The following is a 17,351-nucleotide window of genomic DNA, read 5'->3' as shown; positions in this document are numbered from 1 at the left end:
AGGGATGTGCTCTTACCTGATTTCTGGTAATGGCTGCCTTCCCTGATGCGAAAGCCATGTCTGTATGGAGAGGCTTATGAAGGTTAAGCCAAATTAACAGAAAGTATGCAAAAAATACAGAAGTTAAACTAGATGAAAGACTTGTATGCATAAAGTGATCCCAAGGGATGAACTAAACCAGACTAAGACCATTTCTAAGAACAGTTGCACAGAAGTTTAATGTGTTTTAACTTCTGCATTGAAAAGTCTTTGCTTTTACTCATTGGTTTATTTTTTAATATATTTTTTATCCCATAGTGATTTGCAAAGAGATAGTTGAACCAGCAATAGGGAAAGAATGAGATGTGTTACCAAGAAATAGGGAATTTTAATGAAGCCTGGCTATCAGAGCCCTGGAGAAGGGTGGGCTTGGGAAAAGCAAAGGTTACTCTCGTTCCTTTGAGGGACCTCCAAATTGCACTTTCACAGGGATACTGCACTTACCAAAGCAAATCAGAGCTCAGACAAGCTGGATTACGTTTTTTTCCCACTCTTAAAAAAAGGCAAGGTGAGGTTCTTTTTGTAAGAGATGTGCAAAAATGCATCTGTAACAGTGAGTAACCAGAGTCTTCAACGTCTCTGACTGGCTGGCGTGAAAACTGAGAATGGGCTGAGTCTATACATGACTGACAGGTGATAAGATAAATGACACTTTGACCTATCTTTAATGTGGTCTTATTTGCAACATTTACTGGTCTTGATGTTTGTATTAATAATACATTTTAATCTGCCTGTTCTGTCATTTCCTTAAAGTAATTCAGTATCTTATTTCCTAACTGTTCCACCCTTCACGTTTTTATTATTTAATAGAATAGCAGCACTGTCTTACTAACTAAGTTGCACAGGTCTGCCTTATGTTTAAGTTCATATTCTGTGATCTTTTTGGAGCGCTTTCTCAAGTCACTTTTATTACAGTAGGAAAAAATTACTATTGAAGTAATGATGTTCCAATTCAGCGAGAGATCACATTTGTCTGCGTTTAGTCATATATGCTAACTGCATTTCTCCTTCCATCCTCTCCCCATGAGCGGCTGTTCTAATGATTAAAATAGTCTATTAGAGATACTTATATTAGTGTATCAGTAGCAATTCGAGACATACAAACAAATGCCAGTCATTGTTTTTAATCTGTGACGGTTTATCGTTATAGTTTCTAATAATACAGCATACGTTCTTCAATGTCACGGAATGAGATTATTCTAGAAAAGCCAGTAAGCTCAGACTGCAGAACTACAGAAGCAAACAAATCCACATGCCCTACCATGTATAATGTTTCAAGCGGCTTCATTTATGAAGTAAGACTCATTAACTGGGCAATGTACGGTAGCTTTCTCTTTAATTACACAGTTTTATTATACAGTGGAATTATTTTTCAGAATGCAACTGTTTTCACAGACTGACCTTTTATTATAAGAGAAGTTTCTGTCTAATGAAGAGAGGTAATTACAGCACAAAATATACTTTTGACATATAGAAAGCTATTGTTACCAGGACTTTCCTAGTGCAGAATTTTATTTAAAAGAGAACTTCATTTACATATTTTAAAAATTAAAGAGTTGCGTACAAGTAGCAGTGATGTTGAGAGACAAACTAACAAAAGCAGCGCTTGCAACTATCCTCAAATTGCTCTGTAGTTCCCACAGTAGATTGCATAGTATATGTTGCACCTGGCAGAAAGGGTTTATGATAGGGAAAGGAATGTTTGGAGAGGAGTCACTTGTCTGACCTTCTGTCCAGTGCTTTTTAGTTTAGTCCTTTATTGCCTCTTTATTAGGATGTGTGACCACTTTCCACCTAGCACAGAGATCAGCCTTGACCTTTGCATGCCTAAATAAGAGAGAGAATTTTGCTTGAAACCTGAAGCATAATAATTGTGAGGGACATTTGTTCTGACCATCACACTGAACAGCTCACTCAGCAGGATTTAAGTGTGATAAATGCCCTTGCCCCAGGTGGCTGATTTTTGCAGTAGAATTCAGCATGGTGGTAGAGGTTGCAGTAGAGTTTGCTAGATATTCCAGCTCTGAATCCTTTCACTGTACTTCATAAGCATTAATCTCTGACAGATACGTCTTATTAAAATAAGAAATCTGTAAGATTTGGAATATTTAAATTATTTCATTTACTTAAATAGGCTATTTGGGTATGCATTTTCCCACATTGAGAGCCTGAAGTCCTTTAGGTTGATACTGGAAAAGAGCTTAATCATTCAATCATTCTATGCTAGGACAGGAGATTTACAGGAAGAAATAGTTATCTTCTCCCTCCCCCCCTCCAATAGAAGTGAAAACTAACTCTGTTAGTCCTTTTATTTTCTTTTTGAAAACATGAGAATGAGCAGATTTTGTTTGCAGTGTGTTTATGAAGAGAAAAAGTTGTGAAAGTTTGAGCAGAAGATTTAGCATTGCAGAGTCCCAATAGCTATCTCCAGAGCTCTCTTTAGGATCTGTCTCCTTAGGAGCTTGCGCTCTCTAGGAGGAAAACAAAACGCTGTGATTGACTATTCCCACAATGTGAATAGGAAACAGTTGAAGTAATAGTCAAGACACAGATGGCAGGCAGTGCACAGTCTCCCAATCAGTCACAGAAATGGTTTGTTAAATGCAAATACAACCTCCGATACAAATTTGAGTTTCTTCTTTGGTTATCCCACAAGCAAAAAATGTAGCTGAATTCAGTGACAGAATTATTTTCCTGTACCTTCTAGTATACACCCATGCATTTGTAGCACAGAACTTGTTAAACTCTTTTCCAAGAGCAGTTCAGTTCATGTGTTTTAAGAGATGCTGTCCATCAGAAAGCATGTCAAAGGAAACCACTTTGTTAAGGGATGAGATACATGCAATGCAACCCAATAAAGACGGTATGTAAAGCTTCTTAGGGTATTGTCTTCACTTCCTGCTTTTCTTACTTTTCACACCTTTGCATGTGTGGTGAGAAGCAGAGAAAAGTAATCCAAATCCTTTTATTAACTGTTCCTAACTTGAGAAGCTTGTATTTGTAACGATTTGCAGGCTTGGTTCATATAATGGTTTATATTCTTGCTCTTACGTCTTCCCCTAGAGAAACAGGAAGGTAAGTGGGGAAAAACATGCCAGTGCTGTTTCTGTGTATTTTGAGTGCAAGTCCAAATAATATTTACAGCCAAGTTATAAACCCAAGCAAATGAGCTTCTTAGACTGCCCATATTGTGTTGCTAATGCTTGTGCCGTTACCAGTTCTTAATGCAGTTTCTTTATGGATAAGATCTTGTTTCATGATGTTAAGGGAAAAGACGGCATTTGAGTTTTTAAAATGTTGTTATTATATGGCATTTTACTCTTCTAAATGTTATTTTTCTTCAACTGAAGGTATTATGGTTATTCTCAAGTATAAACATTGCCAGTTCTTAAAGCTCTGAAAGGCTTTGCATTTTGTAATTAAATGAACTGCTTGAGTTAGTATTGTACTTTTCAGCCTTTCACATTTAATTAACAATCAGGTGGGAATTATGAACAATTTATATCTGTCAGGAAAAGACAAGATGTAACAAATTGTCTCCGTGCAGATGTGAAATTGAGGCAACCTTAGAGAGACTAAAGAAACTGGAGCGTGATCTGAGCTTTAAAGAGCAGGAACTAAAGGAACGGGAGCGACGTTTGAGGATGTGGGAGCAGAAGTTAACTGAACAGTCCAATACTCCTGTAAGTAGACAATAATTCAACCTTTCATCTTACTTCAGAAAGTATTTGGAGCTTTGTCTATGTAAATCTAAAGACACACCAAGGAAACAGGGCCCCTGTTTTCTTTAGTTGTTCCTTTGCGCCAATTAAGGTCTATTTTATTACATCACTGCAAATAACTATACTATTTTTTAAAATTTCATCTAATACATTAGATATCAGATATTGCTGATAGTTCATATTGTGCCATGGGCACTTAAGTAGTTTCCCATTGATTTAATTACAGCTCTCAGCTTTAAAAGTTGATTGCATTCAATAAATTCATTTTTCAACTAGAAAGTTGTTGACTTTAATGGATGCAGGATTTGGTCTTAAATGTAAAAATAATTTGTTTCTCGCAGAAGAAGGCTTGAGACACCCATGTAGATTTTTTTTATTCTGTTCTTTTTCTTTGAGAAGAAGCAAATTTCCATTCTGTAAAAAAAGGGGTCAAAATTTGAAGTGTTAATTTAGGGCTTTGTTCATAATTATAGTTAGCATACTTGTACTGGCCAGCTGTTAGGATTGCCACATTTCTATTAATGAATTGAACAAAACAAACTTCCTTGGATGATCTTGAATTAACGAAATATGATGCTCTTGACTACTGATTGGCAGAGGGAGGACCATAGGGTTAGTGCATGGCTAGACATATTACAACAGAATTGTTGTTAAGAAAAATACCGCATTACCTACTTGTTTTTAAAGCACTAGCCAAAACAAACACCAAATTGAGATTGCAGTAGCATATGATTTTTCTTATGCACAATTTTATCCTACTTATATCCTTGATTCCAGCCAGACCCATTTACATACAACTTGTTTTTAAGGCATAGCTTATTGCTATTGTTTGAATGAAGTTGCATTCATGTTCCAGCTGTGAACATGCAGTAATGAAATCATGAAGAATGAATGTTTTCCTATGTGCAGATACTGTATGTTCGTAGCAGATATCTGTATGCCTGCTTTAACGCTTGCAAACTTCCAGTAACTGAGCTGTGGGCCATCATCTATCCTGAGCACAGCATGAGACGCAGCCTTAATGAGCAAATCTTTTCAAGAGCAAGGCCCTAGGGTTTTTTATGCTGTACTTGCTTATGACTTCTACTTTTCACTTAGAGCTGGCATTGCTGAAAGAATAAAGCATTGTGCTAAGGCCTATTGTGCTAAGCATGAACTATCTTTCTGCATAACATTAACCCAACTCTCCTATTGCATTTAAATGCAATTTCTTCTAATAGAGAAATATAGGTTTGTTTTTTCCATAGATCTTTAGTGAACTGTTACACGGAACGGCTTTAAAAAAAGCCCTTTTGTTGGAAAAAAATTGACATACTGGCAAAAATTGGCTTGTTCAAGCAGGATTATTTTTTTCATAGCAAATGAAGTTCTGCAAGGCAGTGGTTACAAATACAACTATATTTTAAATTCATGGCTGTAAATCATTTGCAAAATATCCCTGGGCATTCTGTTTGCAAGCTGTAATCCTTGGAGTCAAGTGTCTCCCTCCCTCCCTTGGTTCAGGGTATGGCTGCTCAGCAGTATCAAACTGGAGGATTGCAACAGGGAGGTGCACTGGTCTATTTTAAGCTACCTTGGCTGTAAAAACAGTAGTAAAGATATGGCAACCAGAGCTAATAACACAGCTTAGGGTGCCCACTAGGCTTATACCTGGTTCTTAACCAACACTAGGGCTTGTTGTGTCCTAGCTGGTACTGTCATCTGTGCTCTATGCTCTGCAGTCACTTCCTCGTTTTGCTCTACAGCAAAGACCAGAGGCCAGCAGATACTATTAAAGTGGTGTGCAGGAGGAGATACTCAAACCAAGTGAAAGGAGAACAGGGAAGTTGTCTCTGCCACTTGATTCTCCAGTGTTTTAGGGTTGGTAGAAGCTTCATCCTGCATGGTAGGTAGCTATGAGTGGCAGGCTGCTCCTACTCCAAAGAATAAGTATAGCTTTACACACATCAGCATGAGAGAGGGATGAGGCCAATCTTTAGAAACACTTCTGTGAAAGTAGTGTTTCTCCCTGCTCTTGTTTTGACCCTGTTTCTGCTGTGTCTTGTACAACAGACACCTTTGAGTCTGATCTCTGCAAATTCCCTTTGTGCAGATCTCCAAGAGCCTCTTGCACAAGGGAATCTGGAGTCTTTTGGAGGAGTAAAATACATCCACAGCTGTAGTGAAATGGGAGACTTCTTTTGAAAGAGGACCTGACTTTAAAAAGGGAGTGTATGTAGCTAAGCTGAAGCTCATCTTTAGAGGAAGACAGTGAGCAAGACATGAAATCCAGATGTTCACCTGTGGTGCCATGCACCTGCAGGTGGTCATTTAAGAACAGTGGCTTGTACAGAGATTGGGAATCCCAGCCATCTATAAAGTCTCTTCATGATAGCTATCATATGCAACGCAACACCAAAGGCAAGTCCTGTTGCAAAGAGCTCCTAAGTTCTCCAGATAATGAGATGGCAAAATATGGAGGAAGTAAGGTAATTGTAACTCGCAAAATGAGCCACAGTTTTGGCCCATTTGCAGCTTACCCACCGCCAGGCATTGCACAAACATTGACCCAGAAACTTGTTTTAGAGCAAAGCTGTTTTGCAGCTTTGTTGATTTTTATATGGAATTCTTCCCATATGTCAGGGGATGCTTTTCCATGGATCTAAAGTGACTAAAACTCCAATAGCTGACGGAAGAACTACCTGGCACTGAATCGTGTGTGCTGGGCATCTCGTTTCTGTGGCTAGATCTTGTTTTTAAAATACTCCTTCTCCTTATCAGGAGGAGCATTTGGTGTCCTTGATCCGAGTAGCGCTCTGGTGATGGTGTAATTGTTTTTTCCTGTACAGCCAGGTGTACAGAAGCTTAGCTGCAGGTTCTTTCGTCACTTAGCCATAGGACACGTGAAGGGCACCCCATCTCCCCAACTTCTTAATTTTAGTTTTGTTTCTTAAACCATGATCACTAACTTTTGTTAACCACAAAACAAATAGAAAGCCTGTGTAAGTAGGGAAAACTCAGGAGGAACAAAAGACAGATATCGTCCTTTTTAATGATAAACAATTTGTCAATGTAAGTGGTTTTACCAAGAAATGGGCACTCTTTGAGCAGCCTGGCCATGAAGCCTCCTGTGTTACAGACTAGGGCATCACCATCATCACCCCTGTAACCCGTTGTGACCACCTGCCGTTGACTCGTCAAGTCAGTTTTCTGATTAGGTTAAAAGAGATGTGGAAAACCATGAATTTTGGGCAGGTAGTTTGCAAACAGCTTTGGAAGGAAAGGCCAGTTCAGGTGTTCACACACAGCTCCTTTGCTGTTGCTTTAGTAGGTAGTTTAATTTGGGATGAAACTCCTGAGTTTTTACTCCCTGTGGAGAACAGGCAAGCATGTCACGGAGGTTACTAGCCTGGCGGCTCTGAAGAGGCATTAATCATTATTTAGCTGGAGAGGGCATGTTTCATTTGTTATTACAAACAGACTGGGTCAGGAAAACGCCATTATCTGTAGGTGAAGATTAAATCAGTAGAGATTTAATATGATGTACAACCAAATGGCAGGTATCTATTGATATCACCAAAAAAAAAAAAAAAAAGGCAACCAAGCTGAAGAAGCTGACCAGCTGACCAAACAGCCCCTCTTCCCCTGCCTGCTCCTCCTTGGGACAGCTTCCAGAAGCAAGGTGCTGGTGCGGGCTGGAGGCCGGTTCCCGTGTCCTTTGCATTGGTGAGAGGCTCCTTTCTAATTGTGGCCGTCGCAGGGTGACCCCTTCCTCTCCTTTTGAGCGTACGCTCAAAACCAGTCTTTGCACAAATAATACTGCTGCTGTTACTTCTGATATTTAGAGGGCTGCTACTTCTGCACCAAACTTTGGGAGCTTGTTTGGGTTCTCTGATCTTAACGTGATTTATTCTTCAATCCTGAAAGGTTCAATTAAGCAACTCACTCAGACTTCTGTTGTACCCGCGTTGCCTCGGGAGCCAGTCCGCCTGGCTGGGAAATCTCATATTGTGGTTTACGCTGTACAAAATGAAGGATTGAAGAGTTTGAACCTTCTTTTGCCATGAAAGCTCTGCTACCTGTGGTTCTTGCCATGCGACTCAGTGATTTTGCGCTTTCGTTTAAAAACAGTTTAATGCCAGAATGAAGCTGTCTGGTTTAATGAATTCTTACTTGATCTCCATGTTTAGATTCACTAATCGTTGTGCTTTCTGTTGATTGCCAACTAATCTGGTGGTGTCTTTTTCCTCGATTTTTAAATTGGTTCTAACTTTCACTTTTGCTCTGTCCTTTCCTCCTTTAAATAGTTTTTCTTACCTCTTGCTGCAAGAATGTCTGAGGAGTCTTACTTTGAATCTAAAACAGAGGAGTCAAACAGTGCAGAGATGTCATGTCAGATCACAGCAACAAGTAACGGGGAGGTAGCTGGCATGAACCAAAGTCTGAAGGCCTTGATGATGACGGGCTTTGGGGATATCTTCTCTCTGAACCAAGCAGGATCTGTCCTGCATTCTGGAATGCAGATAAACATGCAAGCCAAAAAGAATTCTTCTAAAACCACCTCTATGAGAAAAGGAAAGAAAATCAACATGGCTTTGGGTTTCAGTGAATTCGACTGGTCAGATGACGATGATGATGATGATGATGATGATTTTGATGACACAGATGATAGCAGCGAATGAAATCAGTTATAGAGTTAACCCTGAAATCGGTTTTAGCAAAGCAAAACAATAAAGTTTTAGAACAAGAATCCTGTCAGTTTGGTCTGTTTAAATCCTGTAAAAGAAAAAAAAAAAGTGAGACGTTTTCCAGGCTGAGCATGTTTGTGTGTAGAAAGACGTGTTGTTTTTGTTTAGATTGTGCTGACTTATTTCTGCTTTGATGAAATTTGGAACTAAACTTTCCAAACTAATTGAGATTATTATTATTATAAGAACTGTGATTATATCTATAATTCTTGATGCCTGATTACAGAAACTATGGCTTGATAAACTTAAGATCGGAAAACATTGGGGGAAACTTCAATGCCTTTAATGCCATTAATGTACTTCAAATTTTTCTTTTGTGTTTTTTGTCATTTCCCTTACCCCTTTAATTGTCAATCATACGAATATACTTGTACTTCCAGATTTGCTATTCTCTACAATCCATTCTTTCTGACTGTTGCAGTGAAGGGGTTTGCTGTGTTTCTAATTTAAAGCCTTTTTCAAGGCGGCATTGTGGGAAGACACAAATACGTTTCTAGGAAGAGAGAAACTTGGTTGAGGGCAAGAGAGGGGTTAGTTAAATACACAGTTTAAAACCTGAATAGCAGCAGAATCCAGATAATCCCTATTAGTAGATGATTTGTATAAATGTTCTTTTTTCCCCTCACGTGTATGTGCGTGTGTATATAGTTCAGTCTAGCAAAGCGAACTGCAATCAGACCTCTGCATCTATTATCAGATATTGTGATCTAGAAGCTAATTTTCAGTTATGTTGATGGAAATCCAGGAAGCGTCATTAACTTCGATGGACTTATTCTTGTACCTGAGAGTAAAAATCGGTGTTAGTAAATTTTGATTCTGTTGCATTTCCTAAACCGTGTGTGTTACCCTTATGAAAGGACAAAGAGAAGCCCCAATGACATTTCAGCCTGGGCCCTACTACTGTGGCTTATGTGAAATTCTCTGTGATGGCGGTAACGTGAGGAATATTTACTAGTCTCTGCGTACCTTTTTTTTGCAGCTAGATAACTTTTAAAGTATTGCCGCTGCTGTTATGACTTACCATACAACTCAGTGTGTAACAATCTGCTGCAATAATTGCCTGCCAGGCACTTATGTTGAGAGCAGCGAGTACGTTTCTCCTGATGACCCCTTTAGTGGTGATGCAGAAGGAGGGAGGGAAACCAGTGCGAACACAAATGCAGGTTAGAAAGGAAGATGTAAAATACTTGCCCAAGGAAGAAGGGCAGCATTTCAAAAGAAAAATGTTACTGTCTAGTTCAAGCTGTAGTGGGAATAAGTCATCAAAATTCCATTCTCAATTACTGGAGGGGTTTCTTTTATGAAAACTTCTGTTTTTGAGTGGCTTCTTTAATTATAGGCTTGCCTGTTGCACAGCTCTAACCTACACATTATGGTGAGTGTTTTTGTAGATAGCTTAGAGAAAAATGGATACATTAGATAACAGCAGGCCTGAAATCATTACATGTTCACTCAACAAAAGAGAAAGTTCTTTGAAGGAGTTTTTCTGGAGTGACGAGTGGGCACCCCTTCGGGTTGTGAGAGAGAATTGTTTTATCCTTAAGCATCAGCACTGGTCTGGTAACCTGCACGGCAGCGAGTGCTGCGCTTCGAGCTAGCCTACTCTGCTCAGTCTGCACAGGATTAGACCCTCCAAGATGCTTAATTTCTGTAGGGTATCATTCCACATACCACCTTCTTCCTAGCAGTTGCAAATGCATTGGCTTGAAGTTAATCCTCTTGTATCAGGAAGCTTTTCTCATGACAGAATTGTAATTTAAATGATGTAGTAAGTTTATGGAGTATCCAAGGAGAAACTTGTTCCTTTGGCACAGGTAGGGATGGCTTCTTAGGTCCATCAAAGCACCGTGATTTTAGGGAGAAAAAGGGACATTGAACGGCAAATAATTAAATGGAAATAAGAGCAAATAGGCTGTTTCCAGTGCAGATTTGTACTATTTTTGTAAGTCTATGTCTGCTAACACCTGCAGCAATGATACTGTTTTTGTAACTGCCACTTTGCACCCAGGAAAATTCGATGGATTTGTGTAATCTAATATGTGCACTTTAGATCTTAGGATGTGTGTCATTGTGCATAAATTACTTTACCACATAAGCAGTGTAGGGTTGTACAGCTTTAACCGAAAATGAAATTCGGTTCAGTACATTTAGTACTCAAAAAAACCAAAAAATCTGTCCCTAGCATTGATGTTTTGCACTTTTTCAGCATCTGACAATCTCAGAGCACTTAATGCACATTTATATTTGCATGGCTTTTAAGTGAATTTGTAAATCCACTCCTTAATCTTTACAGAAGTAAAAATAGTCCTTAAGTGGTATGACACAGGGTTTCATAGTTGCAAAATCACAAGATTCAAGTCTGTCTTCAAGGTTTTGTGCTTACCCAGGTGTCTAACTTATTTCAGCAAAATACCATCAGAATTTGGTAGCATGCTCACAGGAATTTCTGCTATCTACTTAGTGCCAGTATTTTTTAATGAAACAAAGATGGATTTTTTCCCCCTTCCCCTTTCTTTCCCCATACATTATTTGTCAAAGCAAATTAAGCTATATTAAGGAAAAATTTAAACTGTTGTAAACCTTACCTGTGTGCTCAAAGTAGCAAAGGTGGTTTCTGAATTGTAGAGAACGTGGTAACATATGACAAACTCTTCTGATGCAGTTCCTTTGAGATAGCGTTATACTTAGGATATTGGCTATGCTTATTAAAAAAATAATGGTATTGATTGTATTTTTACTTTCCTGTGATGACTTTCATATCAGACATCTCCAGTTTACAAGCCAAAAATCGTATGTGAGAATCAAGCTGTGTTGTTTCTGCCTCTGATATGCTTCTCACTAGGTAAAGGTTTTGAAAGTGGCTCTGGTGGGAAGGTATGTTGGTTGGAGGAGGTCAGAGTATTTCATCTTCCACACCTGATTTTGCTCTGCAGTGCAACCTAGTCTGTCTTCTACCTGTATCATCACTAGGGTATATAGGTGTCCACAACAGTCCACAGCCACATAGTGTGTTGGCTTCTGAAAGCATTAACCAAACCCAAAAGGTGTTCCTCTGGCTGCTCTGGGCTGTCAGCAAAGCCACCAAAAGTCTTCCCATGCCTCATACACCTCTCAGCTCGCTCGTCCCCACCAGTCCTTTTGGGATCCCAGCGTTCGCTACCTTCTATAAAGCCCTGGAGTTATCTGCAGTAAAATAATATTGCTGCATTTGACGGAGGGGAAAGGTAAGGACCAGGCCTGAACTTCTCATTTTTACCAGGCTGTTGTACTGCCAACATTGACTTAGATGTGTAAATGGCCTGAGAGAAGAATGGTGAGGATCGGCTTTTGGCTTGCTTAAAGATACAGGGTGAGCTGGGACCAAGGCAGGATGTCCAACTCCCAACGCCCTTTCTTTTCCTTCAGCAGTGGGGAAAAAATGGAAGGGGGAATTGATGGAGGAAAACTTTTGATCAAGTCATTTTTGTGACGACCACACCACTAATTCCTTGGAGTAGCAAGTGTCCTAAGGTCCGGTGTGTAGGTGTGCTGCATCCCCAGCCGGTTGCGTGCTGCCTGACATGGAGCTTGTCCCCTCTACATGGGAAGGGCTTCCAGGAGGTGAGGCCTGGTGCAGCTCCTTGTCACACAGTCATGTTCTTGACTTGTCACTTGTTTATCGTTCCAGCAGTTTTGTTAGACGTTGATTCCCTTTCCTTCCGGGTTTGCAAGTGGTTATTCTGAGTTAAATATCTGATGCAATAATGATGTATATTGCTGTCAGCAGCAGCAATAAATCCATAGTGTGCATGCATATAGCTGTTAAGTATTCAGCAGCGTTACTGTGTGTCTTTAGTACTGTAGCTCCTTTTTCTGTAATCAGGCAGCTTTTACAGGTTTTTAATAAGACCTCTAACTTGACAGAGGTTTTAACTACAGTCCTAGGTAGAACGTTCAGGTAGAAAATTAAGTTCATTTAGTAATTTTCACAGCCCTTAAAAATGCACTGGTAGGAGTCTGGAGGAGAGACCTTTCCCTTTTCCCCCAGGCTTCGACTTAGTGTACACTGTAAAATCTGCACAGAGATTTCTGATGTGTGAAGATTTAATTTTAAAACTGTAGAACCAGCAACCTTCTTTAAACATTTTATATTGTGTGCTAAATATTCATATGCCTTTTAAAGTCAGATATAGTCCACTGCATTTCTTGCTTTTGCACTATTGAAGAAGTTTTGTACTGAATACTAGGAGTCAATGCTACTTACACTTCAAGTGTGAACCAATGAAATTTGAATAGACAATATTTTCACAGTGTTAGAAAACTTCATTTTCCCTTCTGAAAAAACAAAGCTGAGCACAACGCCTGTGCCAAAACTCTTGTGCTGTAAACTGAATATATCATTTGTGTGGAACATACGGTGTTACACTTCTGTGTGGTAAAACCTTGCAGCGTCAGTTATTTTCTTTATTGCACTTGACATATGATGTCTTGTTTTATTCACACTGTGGATTTGATTTTTCCAGTGTAAAACCAAAGCAAACAAACAAAAAGAAATCATGCAATGTATTCAATTTCCTCAATTGGTGTCATAAACTTTTCTTCTGATGTGAACTTTTTCCTTTGCTTCTCTTTGTTCCAAACTTCTATTTTGCAATAAACATTTTGACAGTAAATTTTATGCATCTGTGTCCCTGTGTAAAATGCTGGTGTTTCAAGAGGTTTCTTATTGTCTGCTGGTTTAAGTCACTTTTTGTATCACTCACTGTGACATTTCTCCTTTATTCTCCCATCATTTTTTTTTTTTAATTGAAATAATACAGAACATATTCTGCCACTGGTTATATTTAAACATGGGAAAAGCTGAAAAAACCCATTGTGCAACTAAAAATGCAATACCGGACTTCTGCAGTAAATGATTCAGTTGTACCAATTATTGTGCCAGGCTCCTCCCGCAGCACCAGCCAGTTTGACTATAAGTACCTACAAAAGGCACGACCCACTGCCTTCCTAAGGATGTTTCCGATTGCCACTTGCCCTCCCTTGTGCTCAGTCTTGCCCCCAGCACTACTTTTGCCCCACAGCGTCCTGCCCAGGCTGCGGGTAGCTGTTAGCATAGGGAATGCCTGACTAACAGCAGGTAGGTTGAGAAGATTGGAAGTATGGAGTAGTAGAGAGAAAAGTCAGGAAAGTCTCTCTTTCTCTGGCAGACACGTCTTCCCTTCTGCCACTTCACCCTGATGCCTTTGGCTCTGTCCCCTTTGGGGAAGCAGTGGGCAATGGGATGGGTTTGAGGGTCCGCTAGGTCCTCCTCACAGAGGTGGCTTCATCTGGTCTCTTGGATGGTTTGTGCCCAGCAAGGTTTGGCTGAGACATTGGTGGAGGAGGAGGAGGAAGAGGATCTGAAGAGTCCTCAAAGTGGGGTGGGCAGCAAAAGTCGTAGATACGGAGGCAGAAGTCAAGGGGTGTTGGGCAGTCACAAGTCCTTCAGTGGGAGTTTCACGTGGATGCTGCAGAGGGTGTTTCACAGCGATGGCTGAAAGCTGTGGGCGGATTACACTAGACCCTGGTCTCGTGCCTGGAGAACCAGGGAAGTGCTCAGGCACGTAATGGGCAACTCTGCCCTGGGGCTCAGTGTTCGGCTGGAGGCAGGCAGGGGTGTGAGTGCCTGCCGGGGGGGCATGCTTGGCCTGTGGATGGGGGCTGGAGAGCTCGTGGGTGGCAGGGCTCTCTGGAGGAGGTAACAAAGCCTCGGGGGCTGGTGGGTAACCGGGCTGAGGCTCTCATAAGTCAGTGTTATGTACATCGAATAAGTTTGTGACTACGTCATGGTATTGAGCCTTTGGGAGACACTGACAGTCCAAATACGTACATACCAATTAATGTTAACCCTTTAGCCAGATAAAAATGCCAAGAAGGTGAAGTTTGGGATACCATATGCTTGAATAAAGTAAAATGGCAGCCAGTATTACAGTGACATGTTCTCCTGTGCCAGTTTTCAAATCATCCCGGAATTTCACTTAACGCAGGCATTCTCCTGTGCGTTCTCCGTGGTTTCCTTGTGCTTCAAGAGCTAACACCATCTTGCGTACAACAAAGCGTGCCCGGCGTGGGCTGCAGCACTGGAGGAGGCTGGGAAGTGCCGCACTCCCCCAGCCTCAGGGAGCAGTTACAGAGCGTTGGCAGAAACCAAAGGAGACTGGCCTGTACAGGAAGGCTGGCCTGTACACAAGACAGCCGGACTCCAAATTCTGCTTTCGCTGCTGTCTAGCGACAGTTTTCCTTCCTTTTGCAGAAAATACCCATCACTTGGGAGAGAGTCGTAATCACAGCGTTATTTTCATTGCAGAAATTGGGTGGTACCAAAGACATAGCAAAAGCTTTCCCATAGCATCAAAGCCGAGAGGAGAGGCAGAGTCCCTCGCCATCGGACAGTTTACTTTTGCTTCCTAAATTGTTTCTATTGGAGATCTGCTGATAATTTTATCTACGTAAAGTGATGGGATCAATTTAGCCCTGCCACTGTGCTGTTGGAGCCAGCCCGTGGTCAGTGTGAATCCAAGGGTTTAGTATGTCAGTATGAGAGTCGCAGCCTAAAGTCCTGCCCTTTGCAGGGGAAAAGGAACCAAATGAAATCGGCCACCAGAGTAAAATTTGTGTGGAGGGGTAAAAAATGGTCAGATGGTTTTCTTTTCAATTTGTATCTCTCACGCAGTTGCTGCCCTCCTTTGATATTTGTGCATGGACCGAAGAAGATGTGGTGAGTATTTTGTGTTAATGTGGCCAGCGTTGTGCTGCTGGAGCGCTCTAAAAAAATTACAGTGGGTATGGAGGGAGGGAAAGCCGGATCAGATCATCTAGGTGAGATTTTACTGCTATTTGGTGAAATTTGTGTCCCGGAAAGGCTTTAAAATGACCATGAGTAAATTAAGGACTTGAGTGACCTTCATAAGACAGCCATGTTCTCCAATGTCCAGAAAATAGTTTGTGCTGGGAGCTGTCAGCAGCCAGGAGGGCATTCCCGAGTGATCCTGTAAGGAATGTGGAAGTGCCCCAAGACATGTCTAAGCAAGACCTGTCCTGGACAGGACGAAAGGGGTTCGAAGGTTTTATCCCACTGTGTGCCACCAGGATGGCAATTAACGGAAAGAAAGTTAAGGGTTTTTTAAGGGGTGTGGAATCTCTCTTTCATATAAAATAATGGCATTGAGTCTTTTTTACCTTTTTGTTCCGTTAAAAGGCTAAACAAGAAACATCAATGATTTATCTCGAGCATAAGGATGTGTCATGGTGATTTTAATGTCCCATCTAGCACCCTCCTTGTGTGGTGTGCATCATGGGGTTGTTTAGCTAGCGTTTACTGAAGGACTGTCTGGAAAGCCAGGGCAAAAGCCATAATAGCCCTGGCTCCTTAACTTCAGCCCTTTTAGCATGTGACAGATCGCTGATCTTCTGCTTTGGTCATTTCTGTTGTTCTTCATAACGATAAACTGAGGAGGGTGGCTGCAAAACAGAAGGCAGTTTTAAAGAGCTAAATAAAAGTAATCACGTGCATTGGTGAATCTTAAGTCCTTTAACCCAAAGTTAGAAATATTTTTAAACTTTGTTTTAAAAAAGAATGATTACTTGTGAACTCCAAATAACTGTAATATAAAATTTTGATGTGAACTTCAAGACTGATTCCTCTTTTTTGCAGTTTTTCTGGATGCAACAACTTACTAGAAAAGGTAAAAGCTATTCATATGTACCTTCATATTCACATTTATGAATATATATACATTTGCTCATCTTCTTCTCCCTCCAATAAAGCACCCTATGGATTTCTGAATAACCTCTCTTATCTTAAGGCGATGCTTCTGGTGAAATGAGTGTATATGCTAGCTTGTTTAAGGAACATCATATCACTGGGAAACGATTGCTTCTTCTAGAAGAAGAGGATTTAAAGGACATGGGAATTGTTTCCAGAGGACACATCATCCATTTAAAGGTATTTAACAGCATATGTTGAATGTTGCAATAGGTTATAGTGTGAATATTAAGAAGGATTCTATGGGGTTTCAGTAGTATTAACAACAAAAAAAGTTATAAAACTAAATAGAGAACATATTTGGTATAAAAAACCCCAGAGTTACAGGTTCCTATGAATCTAGAACCCAAAGCAACCTGAGCATTTTATGAGGCATGAAAATGTGCTGTGGTCTTTGTATTCCTCTGCAGTTCTTGGTTTTTCTTGTGGGCTGGACTGTCAGTACCGCTCAGGATTCGTCCAGGAGGGCCATTCTCCTGGCAGAAAGCTTTCGATGTCTTCAGAGAGAGTTCGCCCCAAAGATTTCTCTTTAGCTGAGGGAGCAGCAGATATGAAAACAGTTATTTGAACTGAAATCTCTGAACTTCTCAACTTTCACATCTCGTCTGTAGCTTAAAACATACCTTGACTAACAAAACTCCATTAGACAACTTTAAAGCTGGTTGACGGCCAGGTAGCTTTGCTCTTAAAGCTTTGTTTCACGGTATTTTAAATATCTAATGTTTGTAATGAGTTAAGAAAATCATGGTCTGGAAAACATGATCACGACAGCAGTAATAGTATTAATACTGTAGCCACAGGAGAGAGTTCAGATTCCTGGCAGTCAGCTTTGGAAAAGGATTTCTCTAAAAGCAGCATCTATAATTCTGTTGGGTCTCAATGACTTTATACCACAATTTACTAGTAAAGAGATACTTGTATCCTAATTGCTAGTCCTGCAAATTTAGCTTCGTAAGTCAAACAGATTTATTCCTTTTTTGCTCATCAGCCATCTTTTCCATGCCACACACCATTACTGATATATTTAATTTACGCTTCCTACAGGGAAAATTATTGAAACTTAATAAAGTCAATAATGCC

General features: G+C 40.3%; 1 protein-coding gene across 3 annotated transcripts in view; it reads left to right on the top strand.

The window, feature by feature from the left end:
* Positions 1–17,351, top strand: part of MAP3K20 (mitogen-activated protein kinase kinase kinase 20) — a 96,201-nt gene that overhangs the window by 57,395 nt on the left and 21,455 nt on the right. For 2 of the 3 annotated variants that reach the window (XM_075512113.1, XM_075512114.1), the window contains exons 11-12: positions 3,587–3,722; positions 8,048–11,293. In XM_075512113.1, the coding sequence (XP_075368228.1) occupies positions 3,587–3,722; positions 8,048–8,422 (511 nt within the window). In that variant the 3' untranslated portion in view covers positions 8,423–11,293. Of the gene's footprint in view, positions 1–3,586; positions 3,723–8,047; positions 11,294–15,179; positions 15,225–16,160; positions 16,192–16,311; positions 16,452–17,351 lie in introns of those variants that run through there. The other variant, XM_075512115.1, reaches the window with a different exon arrangement.

The sequence above is a fragment of the Mycteria americana genome, chromosome 9, assembly GCF_035582795.1.
Source record: "Mycteria americana isolate JAX WOST 10 ecotype Jacksonville Zoo and Gardens chromosome 9, USCA_MyAme_1.0, whole genome shotgun sequence".
In the NCBI taxonomy this organism is placed as follows: domain Eukaryota; kingdom Metazoa; phylum Chordata; class Aves; order Ciconiiformes; family Ciconiidae; genus Mycteria; species Mycteria americana.
The sequence above is the reverse complement of the archived record's forward strand: the minus strand, read 5'-3'. Positions and strand labels throughout refer to the sequence as shown.